This window comes from Suncus etruscus, chromosome 11 (genome assembly GCF_024139225.1).
Source record: "Suncus etruscus isolate mSunEtr1 chromosome 11, mSunEtr1.pri.cur, whole genome shotgun sequence".
Lineage (NCBI taxonomy): Eukaryota > Metazoa > Chordata > Mammalia > Eulipotyphla > Soricidae > Suncus > Suncus etruscus.
Genome location: NC_064858.1, coordinates 8623693 through 8648428, shown reverse-complemented (window position 1 = coordinate 8648428; position 24736 = coordinate 8623693). Strand labels below are relative to the sequence as shown.

Below are 24736 nucleotides of genomic sequence, written 5' to 3'. Positions count from 1 at the left end.
GCCTTTGCCTGGTATTAAAAAAAATATCATAGAAGGCCAGAGAGATTGCACAGTGGTAGGGTGTTTGCCTTGCATGTGGCCAACCCAGGAGGGACCTGGTTCAATTCCTGGTATCCCATAAAAATCCCCCAGCCTGCCAGGGACAATTTCTGAGCACAGAGCCAGGAGTAACCCCTGAGCACCGCTCTACTGGGTGTGGCCCAAAAAAACAACCAATAAATAAATCAATAAATAAAGTTAAAAAATATTTTAGGGGAGCCAGAGCAGTAGCGCAGAAGTAGGGCATTTGCCTTACATGCAGCTGACCTAGGACAGACCGGGGTTCGATCCCTGGCGTCCCATATGGTTCCCCAAGCCAGGAGCGATTTCTGAGTGCATAGCCAGGAGTAACCCTTGAGTGCCACTGAGTGTGGCTCAAAGACTAAAAAATAAAAAAATTAGGCCGGGCGGTGGCCCTAAAGGTAAGGTGCCTGCCTTGCCTGCGCTAGCCTTGGACGGACCGCGGTTCGATCCCCCGGTGTCCCATATGGTCCCCCAAGTCAGGAGCAACTTCTGAGTGCATAGCCAGGAGTAACCCCTGAGCGTTACTGGGTGTGGCCCCCCCCCCCAAAAAAATTCTAGGGTCCTTCATGGAAAACTGTGGAAAAAAATATTACGTTACCACTGAATCGAATGTTACCAATGAATCATTCAGACTAAGGCTTTAGAAATACTAGAGGTGTTAGAGTTATCATCTCTGAGTGGGAAGAACTTTTATTTTTGTTTTGTTTTGGGGCCATACCCAGAAGTGCTCATGGGTTACTCCTGGCTCTGCACTCAGAAATTCCTCCTGGCAGGCTCAGAGGACCCTATGGAATGCTAGGGTTGAACAAAGGCCCCTCCCAGGTCGGCCAAGTGCAAGGCAAAGGTCCTATTACTGTGCTATCAGTCCTATCACTCTGACTCCTGGGAAGAACTTTCTAAGCATTACATAAAAGGAGCCATGGGGCCAGAGAGATAGCACAGGGGTAGGGCATTTGCCTGGCATGAGGCCGACCCTGGAGCCACCCGGTTGGATTCGCAGCATCCCATATGGTTCCACAGCCTGCCAGGGGCAATTTCTGAGTGCCAAAGCCAGGAGTAACCCCAGAGCACTGCTGGTTGTGGCCCCAAAATCTATTAATCAATCTATTAATTGTTTTGTTTTTTAAAAAGGAAGGGGCCAAGGCCGGAGAGATAGCATGGAGGCAAGGCGTTTGCCTTTCATGCAGGAGGTCATCGGTTCATCCCGTTGTCCCATATGGTCCCCCGTGCCTGCCAGGAGCAATTTCTGAGCCTGGAGCCAGGAATAATCCCTGAGCACTGCCGGGTGTGACCCAAAAACCACAAAAAAAAAAAAAAAAAAAAAAAAAAAAAAAAAGGAAGGGGCCATAAAACTACTTAAAAACAAAAATCTTTGGCTCAGGAAAACCCACCCTAGGCAAAGCTAAAATAAAAAGTTTATACTGCAGGACTAGGCCCTATCTTGGTCTGATCTTTGTCCTTGTTTCTGAGCTGCATGCATTCCTCAAGTTCACTACACTGTTAACACTCCTGGCAGAAAAGAAATAGCCAGTAATTTTAAAGTATATGAGGCCGGTCAGAAAGATAGACAAAGGATAATGGGTGGTAGGATGTTTGCCTTACCTGCCACTTACCTGGGTTCGAACTCAGGCACCCTATGGACCCCTGAGCACTAACCAAGAGGAATTCCTGAGTGCGGAGCTAGGAATAAGCCTTGAGCATGCCCAGATATGGCCCCTTCCAGCACAAAAGATCAATATTAATAATGCCCACAGAGTGGGGGTCGGAGAGACAGCACAGCAGTAGGGTGTTTGCCTTGCATGCGGCCGATCCAGGACAGACGGTGGTTCAATTCCCAACATCCCATATGGTCCCCAGAGCCTGCCAGGAGCGATTTCTGAGTGCAGAGTCAGGCATAACCCCTGAATGCTATCAAGTGTGACCCAAAAACAAAAAAGAAACAAACAAAAAATAATGCTCACAAACGTTCGATGGGCGGGAGAAGAGACCAAGAAGCTGGAGAAGGGCTTTATGTGCAAGGAATTCTGGTTCGATCTCCAGCACCCCAGGATCTTCTGAAAACCTCAGGGAGCTATGGATCAAGGCTCAGGGTTGAAGAAGGCTTGGGGCGTGGCTACAAAACAAATCAAGCAAAAAAGCCCCAGCAATGTGATTATATTTTTAAGATAGAAAACAGTGCCAAGGATTAGATAAAAATTTAACAGAACAGGAAATCAGAAGAATCTCCTGCCTGTAAGAAACCAGGCATGGGCCCGGAGAGATAGCACAGCGCACAGCGGCGTTTGCCTTGCAAGCAGCCGATCCAGGACCAAAGGTGGTTGGTTCGAATCCCGGTGTCCCATATGGTCCCCTGTGCCTGCCAGGAGCTATTTCTGAGCAGACAGCCAGAAGTAACCCCTGAGCACCGCCGGGTGTGACCCAAAAAAAACAAAAACAAAACAAGAAACCAGGCACCCCTTGCTGCATTCTGGGATAAGATTTTGACACTGTGAGAGGCCAGAGTTGGCCCAGACACTGGCCAAGGGCCTGGGCAAGGAATTTTGTTGTTTGTTTTGGGGCACTGCTCTCGGGGCTTACTGTTGTCTCTGCACTCAAGAATCACTCAAGCATGGGATCTAACTCAGGTCAACTGCATGCAAGAAAAATGCCCTTCTCGCTGTGCTATTGCTCCAGCCCTGGGAAGGAAGATGAAGAGACCAATTCACAACTTAACCAAGGGGGTGCCAGAGACAAAAGCCCACACTTGAACCAAATTGGGGGAGGCCACACCCGGGGGCACTCAGGGATTACTCCTGGCTCTGCACTCAGAAGTCATTCCTGGCAGGCTCAGGGGATCATATGGGATGCCAGGGATCAAACCCAGGTCTGTCCTGGGTTGGCCACAAGCAAGACAAACGCTCTACCCCTGGGCTATCTCTCCAGCTCCTTGAACCAGATTTAATGTCACATTATGGTACCCCATGTCCTCTAGAAGTGATTTCTTTTTTTTTTTTTTGGTTTTTGGGCCACACCCGGTGACGCTCAGGGGTTACTCCTGGCTATGCACTCAGAAGTTGCCCCTGGCCTGGGGGGCCATATGGGATGCCGGGGGATCTAACTGCGGTCCATTCTAGGCTAGTGCAGGCAAGGCAGACACCTTACTTCTAGCGCCACCGCCCGGCCCCGTGATTTCTTTTTTTTAATTTTAGGGTCTGGAGCAATAGCACAGTAAGTTTAAAAAAAAATTGTTTGTTTTCTGGGTCACACCCGGCGGCACTCAGGGGTTAGTCCTAGCTCTGAGCTCAGAATGTACTCTTGGCAAGCAGGGAGGCCATAGGCATAGGGGATGCCGGGAGATCTAATCCAGGTTGGCTACATGCAAGGCAAATGCCCTACCCTCTGTGCTATCACTCAGGCTTCACTAGGAGTGATTTCTGAACACAGAGCCAAGAGTAAACCCTGGGGCCTGAGAGACAGCATGGAGGTAAGGCGTTTGCCTTGCATGCAGAAGGACAGTGGTTCGAATCCCAGCATCCCATACGGTCCCCTGAGCCTGCCAGGAGCGATTTCTGAGCATAGAACCAAACACACACACACACACACACACACACACACACACACACACACCCCAGGGACCAAGTTACAGTGCAGCAAGGAGGGTACTTGCTTTATAAGCAGCTACCCAGATTTGATACCTGGTACCCTGGATCCCTAGAGTGCCCCGAGTACTGCAAGGAGTAATCCCAAAGTACTGCTTGTCTGACCCCAAAACCAAACACACACATAGAGTTTTCTAAACTCTTCATTATTCCCTTCCTGAAATTCACTTTAAAGTCCAGCTCAGATCTGGAGCGATAGCACAGCGGTTTGCCCTGCATGCAGCTGACCTGGAACAAACCCAGGTTCGATCCCCAGCATCCCATATGGTCCCCCGAGCCTGCCAGGAGCGATTTCCGAGTGCAGAGCCAGGAATAACCCGAATGCCACCAGGTGTGGGCCCCCCTCCAAAAAACACAAATAACATCCAGCTCACCTACTTCCCAAGGGCCAGCTATCTACAGCAACCGGGAGCTTCCCTTGCATGGACTGGAAACCCCAGTGACAAAAGACACCCCAAGAAGGCGCTGAGGAGACCACACAGTCTTGAGGCCCTGCTGTGACAGCATTCCCTTGTATTCCCTTGTTTCTGGAGGAATTCTTATCACCCCAACTCTGGGACCCTGGAAGTGTCCTGGGGGGAGACAGGGAGGGAAGATGGGGGTGAAAGGACTGCGGGTGGAACTCAGGGGGGGCCTCCCCACTTCCTGCAGCTGAGGCCACTCGCTCTTTCATTACTTCTCACTGCTGTTGTTTTCCAGAAATGAGTTTGGGTTTTGTTATAAAAAACTGATTAAAAACACATTTTTGGAAAAGAGAAATAAAGCAGCAGAGGACAAAGAGCAACTTGGAGAGCAAAACGGTACTGGAGAGGCAGGAAGTAGGCCTGTGGATGTGAAGCTGGCTCAGCGGGGTCCTGTGCCCCCCCCTCCAGTAGGGACAGCTGGACTCGGTGCCCAGCGATGGAATGAGCAAGCAGGCCATGGTGGAAGCTGAGCTGGGCTGACCGCTGACTTGGGCCAATCCAGACAGTCTGTCCCATTGCTCCCCTGAACCTCACCTTCTTTTTGTTGTTGTTGTTGTTGCTTTTGTTTTGGGGCCACACCCGGCGGTGCTCAGGGGCTACTCCTGGCTGTCTGCTCAGAAATAGCTCCTGGCAGGCACGGGGGACCCTATGGGACACCGGGATTCGAACCAACCCCCTTTGGTCCTGGATGGGCTGCTTGCAAGGCAAACGCTGCTGTGCTATCTCTCCGGGCCCGAACCTCACCTTCTGTACCTGCAAATGGGCTGAGTTTGCCCCATGCTCTCAGGGAGCCCCACTGCCACATGTAGGAATTATAGGGGGACCCACAGGTTCCTGGACACCATTGAGCTGTGAGCCGAGCAGAGAGCCAGAAGTCAGCCCTGAGCAACGCCAGGTGTTATCCCCCCCCAAACCAAAAGGCTTTCGGTTACTGACAACGGACAGACAGTGAAAGCTCCACGTCTGGTCACTGAGCAAGTCAAGCAGGTCAAGTTCCCAAGCCTCCCGGGGCCGACTAGGAGAAGTGCCAGGATTTTTATGTTTGTTTAGGAGCTGCACCAGGCGGTGCTCAGGGCTGACTCCTGCCTCTGTATTCAGGAATTATTCCAGTGGGTCCACAGGGACCATATGTGGAACCGGGGATGAAACCCGGGTCAGCCATGGGCAGGACAAGTTTGTACCCGCTTGTACCAATGCTCGGGCCTATGGTTATAGAGTTCTTGCTTTGCATGTGCTGAAAGTAAGGAGAGAGAGAGAGAGAGAGAGAGAGAGAGAGAGAGAGAGAGAGAGAGAGAGAGAGAGTGTAAAAGGGAGGGAGGGACGGAAGGAAGGAAGGAAGGAAGGAAGGAAGGAAGGAAGGAAGGAAGGAAGGAAGGAAGGAAGGAAGGAAGGAAGGAAGGAAGGAAGGAAGGAAGGAAGAAGGAAGGAAGGAAGGAAGGAAGGAAGGAAGGAAGGAAGGAGGAGAGAGGAGAGAGGAGAAAAAAAGGAAGAGAAAGAAAAAAAAGGAAAAAGTGGGCCAGGTGATAGCACAGTGGTAGGGCATTTGCCTTGCACACGGTCGACCCAGGATGGACCTGGGTTCAATCCCCAGCATCCCACGTGGTCCCCCACACCTGTCAGGAGCTATTTATGAGAGCAGAGCCAGAAATAACCCCTGAGCACCACTGGGTGTGGCCCAAAAAAAAAAAAAAAAGAAAAGAAGGAAGAAAGGAAGGAAGGGAGAGAACAAAAGAGCAAAGTTATAAAGGGAGGGAGGAAGGAAGAATGGAAAAACCAGAAAAAAATTGCAATTTGCATAAGGTTACTAGTCCCTGGTACCACACTGCAGCTGCCTACATTCCCTCATTCCTCAAACAGGCCAGGACCCACCCAGGGACCCCCAGTATCCCATAGGGCACCCCGCCAAGCCCTCTAGGAGTGGCTGTGATTCCGTAGACCTCTATGACAGGACTGGGGTGCAGGCCCAGGACACTAAGTGGGGAGGGCTAGGAGCTGGGGTTTTGGGAGTTCATGGATCAGGACCAACAGAAACCCGGATCCTGGGCATGCCTTGGGCCACTGTGCCTGTGACAGGAGCGTGGCAGTGACCCCGGCATGATTTCCTCCTGACTGGTTCTGACTGGCATCTGTGTGGGCTGCCAGGGCCAGTGGAGAGAGTAGGAAACTGGCTGTGGAGGGCCTTAGCACAGCCGGCCTTCAGACAGGAGTGGGCCCCCTCTACCTCCAGGCCACACTAAGAAAGTTCAAGAAAAGCTTAGTTTACTACTTGGCAGCTCCCATTCTGGCTTCCCAGCAAGAACAGGATTTGGTCCAGAGTGTGTAGACAATCAGTGGGGGTGCAGGGCCTGGATGGGGACCGGAATATGTCCACTGCCAGGTATTTGAAGCAGGGTCACCCCCACACAGCCTGGCATCTGCTCTGATGCCCAGAGCTCGAGCTTCACCAGTGGGTGGATATTTTTTGGTTTGTTTGTGTTTTGGTTTGGTTTTTAGGGCCACACCCAGCGGCACCCAGGGGTTACTTCTGGCTCTGTGCTCAGGGATCACTTCTGGTGGGTTCGGGGGACCCTATGGGGTGCCAGGGATCAAACCCAGGTAGGTTTCGTGTAAGACCAACGCCATCTCTGCTGTGCTGTGGCTCCAGCCCGAGTGGATATTTTGTCTTCATCTGGGGGACTCATCCCTGATAGTCCCAATAGGTCCTGCCTCTTCCTAGGTGTGGGGGAGTCCTCCTTGGCTGTCCTGTCCCCCATCTCTCTCCAGGCTGCTCCGATGGAGGCGGTGGGAGGCTGCCGTGGCCTGGAACAAAGGCTGAGTCACTGTGCCACAACTGGTGTGGGCAGCTGACCGTGTCATCCATGGGGGCTGTCTCCAAAAGGATGCACTTGGGTCTGGGGGGTCGTGAGGTTGGAATGAGTCACGTAGTACCCTGAGAAGAGGGGATGACCCCAGGAACGCTCACTGTGCCCTGCAAGAAACAGGAAGTGGGTCATCCCCAGGCCCCCTGACACTGACTGGATGCCGTGAATGTGGCAAGAAGCATAGCCTGGCCATTATGGCCACTCCCTAGATGTGGCTCGCTCGGGGCAGGCAGATAAAGGGATGTCTGGAATCTTTTTTTTTTGTTTTGTTTTTTTGGTCACACCCGGCGGTGCTCAGGGGTTACTCCTGGCCGTCTGCTCAGAAATAGTTCCTGGCAGGCACGGGGGACCATATGGGACACCGGGATTCGAACCAACCACCTTTGGTCCTGGATCGGCTGCTTGCAAGGCAAACACCGCTGTGCTATCTCTCTGGGCCCGGATGTCTGGAATCTTTTGTAAAGCTCCTTCAGCCCCACAGACCAGGTGCTGAGCTGAGCCCATCCTATGTGGAGTCCCGTGGGGATGGGGTTTTCACCTGTGATCTGAGGCAGTGAGGTCGAAGCCCCAGGAATCTGCTCCTCACTCAGGAAGTCCTCAGTAGAAAACTCCAGGGCCAAGGACCAGCCCCTACCCAAAACCCAGACCCTATCTAAATCCATTTCCCCTAAAAACAAAGAGGACTTCCTTATTATTATTATTATTATTATTATTATTATTTTCTTTTTTACTTTTTCGGGTCACACCCTGTGGCGCTCAGGGATTATTCCTGACTCTGCATTCAGAAATCACTCCTGGCAGGCTCAAGGGACCATATGGTATGGTGGGGATCCAATCCAGGTCCATTCCAGGTAGTCTACATGCAAGGCAAATGCCCTACTGCTGAGTTATTATTCTGGCCCCAGTGAGACCCCTTCTTATCTCTCAAGTGCCACATATCTGTTACTGGTGAGATTTCCGGGCTTGGTATCTGGGCAGCTAAGGACCAGGGGCTGATTGAGTTTACAAAAAATCAGGGGGGCCCCACAGAGTGATAGCACAGCTGAAGGGCATTTGTCTAGCATGGGGCCAACTTGAATTAATCTCCAGCATTCCATAGGGTCCCCAGGGCCTGCTAGAAGTGATTCTTGAGTGCAGAGCCAGGAGTAAGCCCTGAAGGTCTCAGTAAGAACCTGAGAATCGGGTGTGACCCAAAAAGAAAAAAAAGACTAGCAGGGCTGGGAGACAGTATAGAGGTGAAGGTGCCAGATCCACATCCATGGCCCCTGATCCCCTGGGTCCTGGGAGCTACCCCAGGAATGATCCTTGAGTGCAAAGCCAGGAATTCGCCCTGAACACTGCAGGTTGTGGCCTCAAACAAACCCAAAAGCCAAAAGCAAAGACAGATTCATGAGGTGCAAACATTTATACGTCGTCTCTCCAACTCTGGGAGAAACCCCCCAGGGCCTCCCACACTGTCGGGGTGTCCCGGGTCCCCAAGCTTAGACTCTCAGGCCGTTGGGCCCTGAACACAGTTCCCGGGAGCACCCACAAATAGAGAGGCAGGACGGCCCTTAGCAGCCTGCAAGCTCTTCTGTGCCCCGCACCAGTTTGGTCCCTGCAGGCATAGAGAAAGGGCACCCAGTGCTCCCTAATTTGGGGACTCAGGGTGCTGGACCCCAGGCTCAACTATTCTGAGGCTCTGGCTGGGCTGGAGTGGCGAAGATGGGGTGGGGTGGGGACTCCAGGGCGGTGCCCCATCTTCAGTCCTCAGACAAACTGTGACAGGTTGGGGACCTTGATGTTGAGGTCCCCAAGGTTGAGGTTTCGAGGGATGTCGGGCAGGTTGATGTTCTTCACGGCCGACACAGCACGCGCAGGCGCAGCTGAGAGACCACCCTGTGGGAAGAAGGGGTGTGAGAAAAATGAGGCGTTCAGAGAGATGACACAGTGAGGAGGGCATTTGCCTTGCATGAGGCCAATCAGGTTCAATCCCTGGCGTCCTAGAGAGTCCCCTGAGCACACCAGGTGTGGCCCAAAAACAAAAAATAAAACAAAACCCAAGGGGAGCAGAGTGGAGAAGGGAGGAAAAAGGGAAGGGTCTTTTTAAAAAAAAAAAAAAAAGAAGGCAGGGGCCGGCGAGGTGGCGCTAGAGGTAAGGTGTCTGCCTTGCAAGCGCTAGCCAAGGAAGGACAGTGATTTGATCCCCCAGCGACCCATATGGGCCCCCAAGCCAGGGGCAATTTCTGAGCACTTAGCCAGGAGTAACCCCTGGGCATCAAACGGGTGTGGCCTGAAAAACAAAATAAAAAAGAAGGGATATGGGGCTGGAGAGATAACACAGCGGTAGGGCATTGGCCTTGCATGCAGCCAATCCAGGATGGACAGTGGTTCGATTCCAGCAACTCATATGGTCCCCATGCCTGCCAGGAGCAATTTCTGAGCGCAGAGCCAGGAGTAACCCCTGAGCACCACTGGATATGACTCAAAAAAAAAAACAAAAAATAATTAAACAAATGAATAAATAAAAATGGGGGAGAGGAGAAAGGGGAAAAGAGAAAAAAGGGAAGCGAGGGAAAGGAAGGGAGTTAGGGGGAGAAGAGCCCATCCCTGTCCTGCTTCCTTCTGTGCGGCCACATGCCCACCTGATTGTGGTCCAGTCTGGGGCACGCAGGGCATGAGCTCTGAGCCCCGAATGGGGCAGGTGCCAACCCAGTTGCACAGCCCATCCCCAGAAGTGCCTGGGACACTGAATGCCAGGAGTTCCCTGCAGGGTCAACCTTAACCCAGGCCCAGTGCTGCCTCGGCCTCCCCACTCGGCCTTCGGTCCCACCACGCACCTCCGATTTCTCCAGGCGGTTCTGTGCCTCCATCTGCGCGACTATCTCGTTCATGTTGGTCTCCAGCACCATGCCCCCCATGACCAGCTCCTGCAGGATGTAGTGCACCTAGGGGGCAGGGAGGGCACCTTGGGATCAAGGACACCCCACCAGCTGCCAGTACCGCCTGCTATCCTGCCCAGGGAACACCAGCTTCCTGCCGGTTTGGAAGCCCCGGACCTGGGCGCACTTGGCTTTGCTTGGGCTCTGAGGTGTGAAGCAATGGCTGGTGCCCTCCATGCCAGCCTATGATGTTGGCCCTGGTTTCCTTACTCATTTATTCAACCACACCAGCATCCCTCAGAGAGTATAATTCCTCCTGGTGGTGCTTGGGGGACTCTATAGAATGCCCGGGAATGGTCGCATGCAAGGCCAGCGCCTTCCCCACTGTGCTATTGCTCTGGCCTCATGACTTCTGCTTTCAATTCTGCATCATGATGATAAAGGAGAAATCAATAAGTACAAAAAATCAAACTCCACTGTAGGTGGGGTCAGAAGATATGCCGAGGCCCGGGAGGACAAGGTCAGAAGTGGGGAGTGGAATGTTGATTACCATGGGTCACAATTATAGATGTGTGAACTTCTGGTAAGTCTGTTCTTTTCTTTGTTTTGTTTTTGTTTTTGGATCACACCCGGCAGCGCTCAGGGGTTACTTCTGGCAGGCTTGGGGGACCCTATGGGATGTCAGGATTTGAACCCACCGTCCCTTCTGCATGCAAGGCAAATGCCCTACCCTCCGTGCTATCTCTCTGGCCCCCTTTTTTCCCCTTTTTGGGTCAAACCCGCGGTGCTCAGGCCTTACTCCCTGGCTCTGCATTCATCATTACTGCTGGCAGGCTCGGTGGACCATTATGGGATGCAGGGATTCAAACCACTATCTGATCCTGGATCGGCTGTGTGCGAAGCAAATGCCCTACTGTTTGTGTTATCTCTCCAGCCCCAGTGGGTCTGTTCTTACATGAGTTTTTCCCTGGACCTGGCAGGAGGGAGCAATAGTCTCTGTCTCTGTCTCTGTCTCTGTCTCTCTCTCTCTCTCACAAGATGCATCTGCAGCCCAGTAGGTCTACCAAGCCCACCTCTACAAAGTGCAGAAAAGAGGGTGCACTAAACTCTGGGGTCCCTTAACAATGAATAACAGCAGCTGGAGCACACTCAGTAGTGAACAGGGACTGACTCCTGGTTCTGCGCTCAGGGATCACTCCTGGCAATGCTTGGAGGACCAGCCGGATGCTGAGGATCAAACCCAGACTGACTGACTGCGTGCAAGACAGCACCCTCCCCTCTGCGCTCTCGCTCCGTTCCGTTCCCACATTATGCCTTTACACAAATTTGCTTTTCTTGAGAAGACATTTATTCCCTGTCATTTCCCTGGCTCGGTCCTCCCTCTTCACCTCATTCTCTGTGCACGTTATCACCTGCATGACATGAGCCCGCGCCCGTGTCAGGGCACAGGTAGCCCCGGCATCCTCACATCTGATCTTTGGCAAACACAGTGACTCACAAGGGGTGAGCAAAGGTGCCTGGGAGCAGCGGGCCTCACCAGTTGTTCCCTGGAAACCAGAAGGAAAGATGGCCTCTCAGGAGCCAGAGAGATAGCAGAGCGGTGGGGCGTTTACCTTGCATACAGCTGATCTGGGAAAGATGGCCTCTCCTTCTCCCACTGACTGCAATACTGTTTGGGCCTTTGCTTGTTTGGGGGCACAACATCCTGTTGGCATTGGGGGGTGTCTACTCCCAGTGTTAGAAGGCGACTCTGCAGTGCTCAGGGTCCAGAGGTGCTGGGGATAGTCAGGTCTCCTGCCAATGAAGCAATTACTCCAGCAGTGTGAACCAGTTCCCAGCCACAATTCATTCATTTATTCATTCATTATTTCCTTCCTTCCTTTTTTTTTTTTTTTTTTTGGAGGGGGGAAAACCCAGTGGTGCACTGAGTTAGTCAGGGGTTACTCCTAGCTTTATGCTCCAAAATTATTCCTGGCAGGTTTTGGCGATCCTATGGGATGTTGGGGATTGAACCTGGGTAGGCCACGTGCAAGGCAAGTGCCCTCCACCCTGTACTAATCTCCAGCCTACAACCTATCTCCTCTTCTTTTTTTTTTTTTTTTTTTTGATTTCTGGGCTACACCCCAAAACCCACACCAAAAATGTTAATGCTCAGGGGTTACTCCTGGCTATGAGCTCAGAAACCACCCCCTTGGGAGATTGAACCTGCTGTCCGTCCTAAGTCAGCCAACATGCAAGGCAAAAGCCCTACCATTGGTGCCCACCGGCCCCTGTCTTCCTTTTTTTTTTTTTTTTTTTTTTTTAAATTTTTGGGTGCACTCCCTGTAGTACTCAAAGGATTCCCACCTGGTTCTGTGCCTCAAGGCTCACTCCTGGCAGTGCTTAGGGGACCCTCTGGGGATGCCAGAAATCAACACCTGGGTGGGCGTGTGCAAGGCATACAAATTCCCCACTTTGCTCTCCTTCTGGCCCCAGTGCAGACAACTTTTTCTAGTCCTCCTCCACCAGGCCTGGTTCTGGGTGTGTGGATAAGGAGTGGGGGTGGGGAATGGGGCCTAGTGGGGCCTCAAGACAGGTAGGTGCCAAACTCCAGAGGTGGGGAAGTGAATTCACCTGTTAGTCATCTCGCCCTGGCCCTCAGTTTTCACCTTCCCACTTCAATCATTCTGGAAAGAAGTAGAAGAGGGCATGTGTGGCTGCTCCAGCCCCAAAGTTCAGGGTCTTATCGAGGTTTGAAGCACAGGACTGCGGGGGTCTGTCCCAAGCCTCTGTCCATCCCTCATGGTGGTTAAAGCTATAAGGGAGCTGCAGAAGCCGGGTCCATGCACTCACCATGAAACCACGGAGTGGGCACTTCGCCAGGGGCCCTGCATGCCAGAGCCATCAGGATTTGTTTTGTTTTGTTTTTGATCTGTTTTGTTTGCTCTTTGGTTTGGGGCCACACCCAGCAGTATTCAGAGGTCATTCCTGGCTCTGTACACTCAGAATCATTCCTGCTGATGCTCAGGAACCTTACTCCTGGCTCTGCACTCAGAAAGCATTCCCTGGCAGGCTCAGAGGGATCCTCTGGGATGCTGGGGGATCAAACCCCAGTGTGAACTGTTGTGCTAAGCAAACGCCCCTCTCCCTTGTGCTGTCGCTCGGACCCCAGTACTGGCTGTTTTGGACCAACTTCCCCTTTGCTTTGCCCTGTTCAATGGAAGGCTGAGCTGCCCTAGCTGAGCCCACACAGAGGAAGTAAAGAGACTGGCCGTTCCCAGAAAGTTCCTCTGCCCCTGCTCTCCTCCCTATTGGCATCTCAGCCCCACACTGGTGGCCCTCCCCAGGGTGCTCCTGACTTCTTTCCTTCAGGCTCCTTCCTTCTGGGGACCAAGTGTTCCTTGGCTGACAGACCTGGTTGAGGCCTAACAGAGTGGGGGCCATCAGGACTCAACCCTACCCCCCGCCCCCAGAACTGAACGAAACGGGCAGCATCTGAAGAATTCCACCAAGCACCAGATCAAGTGGAAATCTGTCCCCCGAGAACCCCCAGTCACTTGACACCCCCAGCACCACGGAGACTGATGAGAGACTCATGACAGACGTGTGGGGGCAGCCAAGAAGGCTGAGTCAGCTCACGCCTGCGCTTCACCTGGGCCTTCCCCTCTGCCCAGTGTCTGCGGACAACCCCATCCCCGCATGCACAGAAGTGACACCCAGGGTCCAGAATGCGCCTCATCTTTTTTTTTGGGGGGGGGGGGGATTTGGGTCACACCCAGCAGCGCTCAGGGGTTCCTTCTGGCTCTTCACTCAGAAATCGCTCCTGGCAGGTTTGGGGGACAGTGGGATTTGACCTGCTGTCCTTCTGCTGTGCAAGGCAAATGCCCCTACTTCCATGATATCTCTCCAGCCCCTAGGTTCACCTCATCTTATTGTCAACACAAACCCCTTTTCTGGCTGGAGAGATAGCACAGCGGTAGGGCATTTGCCTTGCATGCAGCCAACCCAGGAGGGACCCAGGTTCAATTCCCGGCATCCTATATAGTCCCCCAAGCCAGCCAGAGTGATCCCCTGAACACTGCCAGGTGTGGCCAAAAAAAAAAAAAATCCCACATTTTGGGGGGAGAGGCCACACCTGACAAGACTCCAGGTTTACTCCTGGTTTTGTGCTCAGAGACGGACCCCTCCCCCTGGCAGGCGAGGTGGAGGGGGGTGGTGCTGGGGATGGCATCGGGGCTGGCCTGTCAGTCAGGCAAGCGCCTTAACCCCTGACACCCTCTCCGGTGCTTTCCCCAATAGACTTAGGAGTCACAAGAGTGTTCTGCACTAGGAGGAGGAAAACAGATAAGACGTGGACCCTGCCTCGTGGTGAGCATCATAAAGCACTATTAAATGATCCCTAATCAAAGGCCAGCCAGGTCCAGGCAACATGACCCAAGTACAAAAATGCCAGAAAGTTCAGATGAGGTTAGAATTTGAGTTGGGGTGTAGGGGGAGATGGTCCGAGGGGTCTTGGCAAGGGTCTGAGCAGGGAGGGGTACTGCCTTCACACGGCTGATCGGGGTCGATCCCCAGCATCCCGCAGGGTCCCCCCAAGCATCTGCCAGGTGTGGCCTGCCAAGCAAAAAGTCAGGAGTCCACCCCTGAGTATCACTGGGGCTAGGCCCCAAATTAAAAACAAAAACAAGGAGATAAAATCTCCTGACTCTGTCTAATAGAGTCAGCAAAGTTTAATCTGTTGCACCTCGTGTCTTCCTCAAGTTGTTGTTGCCCCACCCAGCCTGTGCTTGCTCCTGGTCTCTAGGCTAGGGGATCACCCCTGGCAGGATTGTTATGGGGGATCACATGGGGTGTTTGGGGAGTGAACCCAGGTCAGCTGTGTGCAAAAGCAAGCATCTTTTCCTCCTGTACTGTTGCTCTGGCTGTGTAAAACAAGTTTTTAAAACATGTTCTCATAGGACTATCCCTTCTGGGCTCCTGTTTCCTCAGTCTCATTTCCTGGAACCACCTAGAAGCTTGGCTTATGCTGGGTACACAGGAGCCAAGCCTTGTCCCTTAATGATGTCCTCCAGTTTGGTTTCCACCACCCTGTCAGCCCCAAAGACGGAGGTGGGTGTGGAAAGAAGAGGGTATTCCGGAGGTGCTGTGAGGAGCCCCAGACTCTGTTTACTAGTTAGATAATTTGGAAGAGACCCAGATGCCTACTTCGAAACTGCCGCTTCTTCCTCTAAAAGGCCAGAAATGTCAGTTTTACAGACCTGATGAGCTAGTTAGTCTAAGGAACAAATACAGAAACATGTCCAGGGCTGGGCCAGGTGTGGCCCCAAATCCCAAGCCCAATTGGTAAAAATAAAAGCCTTTTTTATCCAGACACAAACTCTAATCATAAATAATCAGGGATGGGCCCTGAGTTCTTTTTTTAAATCCAAGTAAACCATGAAATGCCATGAATGATAGATAAGGTAGAAAGAACGTAACCTGAGACGATGAAATCACAAGTATTACCAACAGCGGGAATCTAAGATATAATACAGTCCCATCCCACCACAAAGAGCCTCTGAAGTCACACATTAAAGTCCCTGGGGACCCTCTGCGCCCCAACAGAAACCCCCACCCAAAGGGGCAAAAGCATGTTGAGGGGTTCCCACCCCACAGCGAGCAGCAGAGGAACAAGTAGAAGACAAGGCTAAGACAGCTCCTCTGAGGTGGGCACTCCCAATGCCCTTACACAGCTTCAGGGCACACACTTCGAGCTGAGCAGGGAGGAAGGAGTCCTTAACAGGAACTGAGCCTGGAGGGGGTCTAGAAATGGGATGGAGGCAGGGGAGGGGCTCTGGATTCCACAGGCAGAGGGGAGGATGGAAATGGTAGGGCAAAGCAGAGAGGGATGTCCTGGGCAGATGAAGGGAGATGGGCCACCCTATACCCTATAGCCAGGCCCTGACCAGAACAGGAAGGCCCAAAACAGGATGAGGGACAGGGCAAAATGGCGGACAGGAAATCCTCCTTCCAGGATTGTCCACTCAGGACAGAGTGTCTAAGATAGAGTGCAGAGCTCTTGGGAGGAGGAGGAAAAGGGGGAGGTAGAAATAACTGAGGATTTATCAGCTCCCAGTGTAGAACCTGAAGCAGCAGACAGGGCAATCTCAGTGTTTACTGTGCCAGGCAATAAAACCACCACCCCTGGGCTCAGCGCTACCTCCCACGGCAAATGCAGTTCTCGCCAGCCTCCCTGAGCCCCTCTGTGCCACCATCTGGCCCTGTTCTGTCCTGGGCTCTGCTGACAGGCCTCAGCCGACTCTGTCCCTCGGACTCCAGCACTAGGGCATCCCACTGGGCTCAGGCTATGGCATGATAGGCCCTTGGACTAGGCCCCACACTTTTTTTTTTATTATCTTTATTTAAACACCGTGGTTGCAAATATGATTATAGTTGTATGATTACAGTCATGTAAAGAACGCCCCCCTTCACCAGTGCAACATTCCCACCACCAATTTCCCAGATCTCCCTCCTCCCCACCCCCCCACCCCTGTACTCGAGACAGACTTTCTACTTTCCTCATTCATTCACATTGTTATAAATTTCAGTGTAGTCATCTCTCCAACTGCACTCATCACTCTATGTGATGAGCTTCATGTCATGAGGTGCACCTACCAGCCCTCATCTCTCTTTCTCTGACATACTGTTAAAAATGTCTTTCATTTTTCTTAAAGCCCATAGTTGAGTGAAACCATTCTGCATCTTTCTCTCTCCCTCTGACTTACTTCACTCAGCATAACAGATTCCATGTACATCCATGTATAGGAAAATTTCATGACTTCATCTCTCCTGATGGCTGCATAGTATTCCATTGTGTATATGTACCACATTTTCTTTAGCCACTCATCTGTTGAAGGGCATCTTGGTTGTTTCTAGTCTGGCTATTGTAAATAGCGCTGCAATGAATATAGGTGTAAGGAAGGGATTTTTGTATTGTATTTTTGTGTTCCTCGGGTATATTCCTAGGAGTGGTATAGCTGGATTATATGGAAGCTTAATTTCCAGTTTGTGAAAGAATCTCCATATCGCTTTCCATAAAGGTTGTACTAGATGGCATTCCCACCAACAGTGAAAGAGTTCCTTTCTCTCCACATCCCCACGAGCACTGCTTGTTTTCCTTTTTTGTGATGTGTGCCGATCTCAGTGGCGTGAGGTGGTACCTCATAGTAGTTTTGATTTTTATCTCCCTGACGATTAGTGATGTTGAGCATCTTTTCATGTGCCTTTTGGCCATTTGCCTTTCTTCTTTTTCAAAGTGTCTGTTCATTTCTTCTCCCCATTTTTTGATGGGGTTAGTTGTTTTTTTCTTGTATAGTTCTGTCAGTACCTTGTAAATTTTGGATATTAGTCCTTTATCTGATGAGTATTGGGTGAATAATTTCTCCCACTCAGTGGGTGGCCTTTGTATTCTGGGCACTATCTCCTTTGAGATGCAGAAGCTTCTCAGCTTAATATAGTCCCATCTGTTTATCTCTGCTTCCACTTGTTTGGAGAGTGCTGTCTCCTTAAAGATGCCTTTAGTCTCAATGTCCTGGAGTGTTTCACCTACATGTTGTTCTATATACCTTAGAATTTCAGATCTGATATCAAGGTCTTTAATCCATTTGCATTTTACCTTTGTACATGGTGTTAGCTGAGGGTCTGTGTTCGCTTTTTTGCAAGTGGCTAACCAGTTGTGCCAACACCACTTGCTGAATAGGCTTTCCTTGCTCCATTTAGGATTTCTTGCTCCTTTATCAAAAACTAGGTGGTTATATGTCTGAGAAACCTTCTCTGAGTACTCAAGCCTATACCACTGGTCTGAGGGTCTGTGTTTATTCCAATACCATGCTGTTTTTATAACTATTGCTTTGTAACACAGCTTAAAATTGGGGAAAGTAATGCCTCCCATATTCCTTTTCCCAAGGAGTGCTTTAGCTATTCGAGGTTGTTTATTGTTCCAAATGAATTTCAGAAGTGTATGATCCACTTCTTTGAAGAATGTCATGGGTATCTTTAGAGGAATCGCATTAAATCTGTACAATGTTTTTGGAAGTATTGCCATTTTAATGATGTTGATCCTGCCAATCCATGAGCAGGGCATGTGTTTCCATTTCTGCGTGTCCTCTCTTATTACTTGGAGCAGTGTTTTATAGTTTTCTTTGTATAGATCCTTCACATCTTTAGTCAGGTTGACTCCTAGATATTTGAGTTTGTGTGGCACTAATGTGAATGGGATTGTTCTCTTAATGTCCATTTCTTCCCTATCATTATTAGTGTATAAAAAGGCCATTGATTTTTGTGTGTTAATTTTGTAGCCTGCCACTTTGCTATATGAATCTATTATTTTTAGAAGCTTTTTGGTAGAATCTTTTTTTTTTTTTTTTTGGTTTTTGGGCCACACCCGTTTGACGCTCAGGGGTTACTCCTGGCTATGTGCTCAGAAATCGCCCCTGGCTTGGGGGGACCATATGGGACGCCGGGGGATCGAACCGCGGTCCTTCCTTGGCTAGCGCTTGCAAGGCAGACACCTTACCTCCAGCGCCACCTACCCGGCCCCTTTGGTAGAATCTTTAGGGTTTTCTAAGTAGAGTATCATGTCATCTGCAAACAGTGAGAGCTTGACTTCTTCCTTTCCTATCTGGATTCCCTTGATATCTTTTTCTTGCCTAATCACTATAGCAAGTACTTCCAGTACTATGTTGAATAGGAGTGGTGAGAGAGGACAGCCTTGTCTTGTACCAGAATTTAGAGGGAAGGCTTTTAGTTTTTCTCCATTGAGGATAATATTTGCCACTGGCTTGTGGTAGATGGCTTTAACTATATTGAGAAAGGTTCTTTTTATTCCTATCTTGCTGAGAGTTTTCTTCAAGAATGGGTGTTGAACCTTATCAAATGCTTTCTCTGCATCTATTGATATGACCATGTGATTTTTATTTTTCTTGTTGTTTATGTTGTGTATTATGTTGATAGATTTATGGATGTTAAACCATTCTTGCATTCCTGGGATGAAACCTACTTGATCAAAGTGAATGATCTTCTTGATGAGGCACTGGATCCTGTTCACCAGGATTTTGTTGAGGATCTTTGCATCTGTGTTCATCAGGGATATTGGTCTGTAATTTTCTTTTTTGGCAGCATCTCTATCTGGTTTTGGTATTAAGGTGATATTGGCTTCATAAAAGCTATTTGGAAGTGTTCCTGTTTTCGATTTCATAAAAGAGCCTGGCCAGGATTGGTAGTAGTTCCTCTTGAAAGGTTTGAAAGAACTCATCCGTGAATCCATCAGGGCCTGAGCTTTTGTTTTTGGGCAAATTTTTGATTATGGTTTTAATTTCCTCAATAGTGATGGGGGTGTTTAGATATGCTACAGGCCCCACACTTTTAGCCTGAAACCCACCCTGGATAGCACCCTCTGCCTCAGGACCGGCTAGTCCAATGCCTCGCTCACCTTCCCATCTCTAGGCAAATGTCACCCCACGACAAGGCTGGTCAGCCTCTCTGGACTCATTTCTACGCGCTTTTGCTTCTAGGACATTGAACATGTGGTCAGGCTATGTCTGACATGCTGTCTGAGAAGCAGAAGCAGTGGTCAGGGCATGCCCAGGTTTGAGCCCCGGTACCCCACAAGTAAAAATAGGGTACTGCTGAAACTGTTTCACTCTGGATGCCACTTTTTGTTATTGTTATTTTGGGGCCACACTCAGGGGGCTCCTATGCAGTGCTGGGGACTGAACACAGGTACATTACAGGCAAGAACCCTACCCACTGTCCTCTCTCTCCAGCCCTTTTCTTCCTTTTTAAACAAGATGCAGAAGGGCCAGAGTGATAGCACAGCAATAGGGAGTTTGCCTTGCATGCTGCCGACATGGGACAGATCCTAGTTCGATCACTGGCATCCCTTATGGTCCCCTGAGCCTGCCAGAAGTCATTTCGGTTTTTTTGTTTTGTTTTCATTTTTGGGCCACACCCGGTGATGCTCAGGGGTTTCTCCTGGCTATGCACTCAGAAATCGCTCCTGGCTCAGTGGACCATATGGAATCCAGGGCTCAAACCCAGGTCATTCCTGAGCAGCTGTGCGCAAGGCAAATGCCCTATCACTGTGCTGTTGCTCCCAGCCCTGCCAGGACTCATTTCTGAGGGCAGAGTCAGGAGTAACCTCTGAGCACCAACAGGTGTGGCATAAATAAACAAACAAACAAGTTGCTAAGATATCAGAAATAGTGGGAAATCAGCATTATTAGTCTCAGCCAGTTTTCCTGAGTGAGGCAACAGCAGCTTTGGAAACATTCTGCCACAAATTTCTCACCTACCAAAAGGCTCATCAGAGCAGGATGGGGGAAGTGATAGAACAAGATGTGGGCCTGGCCACCCTGTCTCGAAAGAATTAAACCTCAAGGACAGCGTCTCATTCATCCGGGCCCAAACTGCTCCCACTGGGCCACCAAAAATGCAATGAAAATAGGGCCTTGGGGCCAGAGAGATAGCATGGAGGTAAAGCGTTTGCCTTGCATGCAGAGGGACAGTAGGTAGTTCGAATCCCGACATCCCATATGATCCCCCGAGCCTGCCAGGAGTGATTTCTGAGCATAGAGCCAAGAGTAACTCCTGAGTACTGCCGGGTTAACCCCCTCTCCCCTCCCAAAAAAAAGAGAAAACACAGCCTCACTGCAGCCCATTCCCAGAGATGAGGGAGTGGAATGCTGAGGGGTGTGGTGGGCTCTCAGGTCTCCCTCTCTATCTTGGAGGGACCCCAATGACAAGCACTGCTGGCCAGACATGCGTGCCCCAGCTCACCTCACCCTTCAGCTGGCATGTTCCCAGTTCAGTAGCATCTACTTAGCGGGGAAAAACTCATGCTGGGAGGACTTGCGGGCTCCGGTCCAGTCCAGAGCATATGTTCTGACTCTCCCAAGACAGTCCTCTGGCTCAGCAAAATCCATGAAAAGAAGGGAGCCACCTCCCAACACCACCAGCGAGTGGGGACTCAGGACCAGTTCTGAAATTCAGTTTGTGCCTAGCCCTGCCTTCAAAACTCTGGGTAGTCCCACTTCATGTGGGCAAAAACTCAACTCACCCCAATCAATACGACCCCAAATTCAGCCAGGAGCGGGAGCTGTCTTTGAGGGTATCGAGGCAAAAGGGAGCAGGGGGAGCCTGTTTGATCTGAGTGGGAACAGAGAATCTCCAAACGGTCCTGCCTGGAAAGCAACATCCCAGACCAGAGCCAGCAAGTATGGAGTAGTTCTTATTGCCTGCCCGAGCACCCATGTGCAGCAGAGTAAAAGGCTGCAGTAAAATATTACCATACTAGGAGGCCTGAGAGCACAGCAGTAGGGTGTTTGCCTTGCACACAGCCGACCCAAGGCGAATGGTGGTTTCGAAACCCGGCATCCCATAGGGTCTCCCGTGCCTGCCAGGAGCGATTTCTGAGCGCAGAGCCAGGAATAACTCCTGAGCACCACCGGGTGTGAGCCAAAAATAAAAAATCAAATCAAATATTAGTGTACTAGAGTGTGGCAGATTATCAGAGCTGGTGCACTTTTGCGCACTGTGGAGCATGCACCTAGTCCTACACATTCAACCCTCTGTGTGTGGACTGAAGGACTACAAGCACACGGCTGACAAACCTTCTAAACCACAGAAAGGCTTCCTGGTTCCTGCCATAGTTGTGGCCACGTTTCAGAATGCTCAAGGCCAGGAATTCTGGACAGAGGCGTCCTGAGGCTGCAAGAGCTAAAAATAGTTTTATCGAGCGCAGGCGAAATGAGTCAAAGTAGCTCAAAGGACTTGCTGCATCTTCATGTCAGAACCAATGAGAAGGAATATGCGTTTATGATCTTTTATCTGCGATGAAAGCTAAGCCCAATAAAATCGAGGGGACGAGAATGACTTTACTGCCTCAGTTGGTTACATGCAAATATTTGGAGAGCAATAATAGATGACGAGGCAAAAAGTCAGCAATTACCTCTGGATGTGGAGAAAAACTTTGGGTCCATTAAAAACCTTTGCCTGGGGATCAGAGCGATAGTACAGCAGTAGGGCATTTGCCTTGCACGAGGTCAACCTGGGACGGACCCGGGTTCGATCCCCTGCATCCCCTATTCTCCCCCAAGCCTGCCAGGAGTGATTTCTGAGCACAGAGCCAGGAGTAGCCAGGAGTAACCCCTGAGCACTGCCAGGTGTGGCTCCCAAACAAACAAACAACAACAACAAATAAAAACCCTCAGCCTAATGGGAAAAAAAAAGAAACGTCCCCCATCTCATTGGCTTTTGGGCCATACCCAGCAGCGTTCAGGAGTGACTCAGGGCTCTGTGTTTAGGAATTAATCCAGTAGTGCTCAGCGGATCCTACAGGATGCTGGGGATTAAACCTGGGTCAGTGCGTGTAAGAAGGCCAGCACTCTCCCACGTCCTACGGCTCCGGCCCCAAAGTGGAAAGCCAAATCTGGCATCACATATGCCATCCCACTCCCACCCCAGAGAAGGACCAAGTGTATCCACCCCACCAACCTGCTGCTGCATGGTCTGGGTCTGACCTTCCTCAAGGTCTTCATTCCCCCCTAAATGTTGGGGTGTTGGGCAGCTGCATTCCCAGCTATGTGCCACACAGCAGGCACCAAGATGGACTGGCCATATCCAAGTGCCATTAGTTGCCAGGTGAAGGAGCGTCCCTTCAGCCGAGGCTATTCTACAGAGTCATAAGCTAAAGGAAAACCACGACTGGGATCAGAGAAATAGCATTCATTTTGCACGTGGCCAACCAGGTTCAATCCCCGGCATCCCATAAGGTCCCCTGTTCCTACTGGGAGTGATTTCTGAGCACGGAGCCAAGAGGAACCCCTGAGCATCACTGCATGTGCCCACTCCCCAAAAAAAGAAAAGAAAAGGCGTGACTGAGCAGGGCTGAGCTACAGTGGGCTCCCCAGGGCGCATTCTAGGTGCCACCTATCTCCACGGGGGAGAATGAGAAGCGGGTGTTGTCATTCAGAGCAGGTTAGGCCAGAGGTCATGCCAGTTATGCTGGCAATACACATGAGAGTGTGGACTCTGGCCCGCTGCAGCCTGGCTATGATGGATGGAGCCTGTAAGTCTCAGACCGCCTTCTGCTCCATCCCCTCCTGTTGCTCTGAGATCCTGTGGAATAAATATGAATTTCCCTAGTGAAGCGAAAGCTCTGGGGTCAGACTTGCCTCAAAGACCCTCCCTACCACTAAAACAGGCCTCAGAAATTCATGATAGAACTGACATGAGTTGGGGCTGGAGTGATAGATAGCACAGCGGTAGGGCATTTGCCTTGCAAGTAGTGATCCGGAATGGACGGTGGTTTGAATCCCAGAATCCCATATAGTCCACCAAGCCTGCCAGGAGCGATTTCTGAGTGCAGAATAACTCAGGAAACTCAGTAACTCAGGAGTAACCCCTGAGCACCACTGGGTGAGGGCCCACCCCCAAAAAAACAACTGACATGAGTCTATGGGCTTCGCTTTCCCAAACAGTCTGTTGAAAGATGAACTATGAGGGTCAGAGTGACAGTAGAGGGGAGGGCTCTTGCCTTACATGTAGCTATCCTGGGTACAATCTCCAGCACCCATAGGTCTCCGCTAAGCACTACAGGGTGTACCCCTCAAAAAAAAAATTCTAGGTGTGGGTCAATCTTGTGTGAGGAAGAAAGGGAACAGGTTCTTAGCAAGATACCCTGAACTCTTTATGTAGGGAGTCTGAACCATACTTGGCTATGCTCAGGGGTTACTCCTGGCTCTGCAATCAGGGTTCACTCCTAGCAAGGCTCGGGGGACTGTATGGGGTGGGAGTGATTGAAGCCAGGTCAACCGCATGCACAGTCAACGCCGTACTACAAATCCGGTCCTAACTCCCAGAACTGGGAAAAATCAGGTGAAGAACCATGCCCGGAGAGAAAAGACAGGAAGGAGGCAGGAAAGGCTTGGTTCGGAGTCAGCTGGGGGCGAGAAAAAGTACCTTGTCCATATGGAAGATCAGATCCAACTCGCAGACATTTTCGAAACACTTGTCCAGGGTCTCTACAAACACCTAAGAAATAAGCAGAAACATTTATTGGAGATACAATAATTTTCACAAATATACTTGCTACTGAAACTTTTAAAAATATAAAATAGGGGCTGGAGCGATAGCATAGCGGTAACGTATTTTACCTTGCACACGGCCAACACAGGACAGACCCCGGTTCGAATCCCAGCATCCCATATGGTTCCCCCGACCCTGCCAGGAGTAACTCCTGAAAGCTGCTGGGTGTGACCCAAAAACCATGTGTGTGTGTGTGTGTGTGTGTGTGTGTGTGTGTGTGTACATATATATATTTATATATATAAATTCCATATCTAAAAAAATAGAAATAAGCAGAAATGGGCCCATGTGACATCTTCATGAAGGTCAGAACAGAACAGAAAGGAGCAGTCAGGGAACAACTTACTTTATGACAAATTTAGTTACAATAAAAGGCCAGGAGACGTTAGCTCAGTGCTAGAGTCTTTGCAGCACGTGTGTGAGGGCCTGGATTTGAGTCCTACTAGCATTAGCCTATCTCCTCTCTGAATCCAACATAAAGGGGCCACAGAAATCAGATAAACCTTGCACAAGGCTAGAGATGCTGGCATTTTTCTAGTCCCCTTTATAAGGTGCTAAATTCTACAAAACAGCAAGCTGGAATATCTACTGGCTCCTAACTGGTAATCCAACTTATTTTGTATATGAGGGTTAACAAGGACAAAAAATTTTTTTAGGTTTTTTTTTTTTTTTTGGTGGGGGACAAACCAGCATTGCTCTGGGGCCACACCTAACAATGCTGGGGTATAATGACAAATAAAAACCCA

At 50.4% G+C, this 24736-nt stretch overlaps 1 protein-coding gene across 1 annotated transcript in view; it reads right to left on the bottom strand.

The window, feature by feature from the left end:
* Positions 1-8559: 8559 nt before the first annotated feature.
* The window catches only part of AP3S2 (adaptor related protein complex 3 subunit sigma 2), a 29185-nt gene continuing 13008 nt past the window's right edge, over positions 8560-24736 (bottom strand). Inside the window, exons 4-6 of the mRNA XM_049783273.1 lie at positions 23865-23936; positions 9846-9953; positions 8560-8904 (exon numbers count right to left, since the gene is read on the bottom strand). Coding sequence (XP_049639230.1) covers positions 8776-8904; positions 9846-9953; positions 23865-23936 — 309 coding nt within the window. The 3' untranslated portion in view covers positions 8560-8775. The remainder of the gene's footprint in view (positions 8905-9845; positions 9954-23864; positions 23937-24736) is intronic.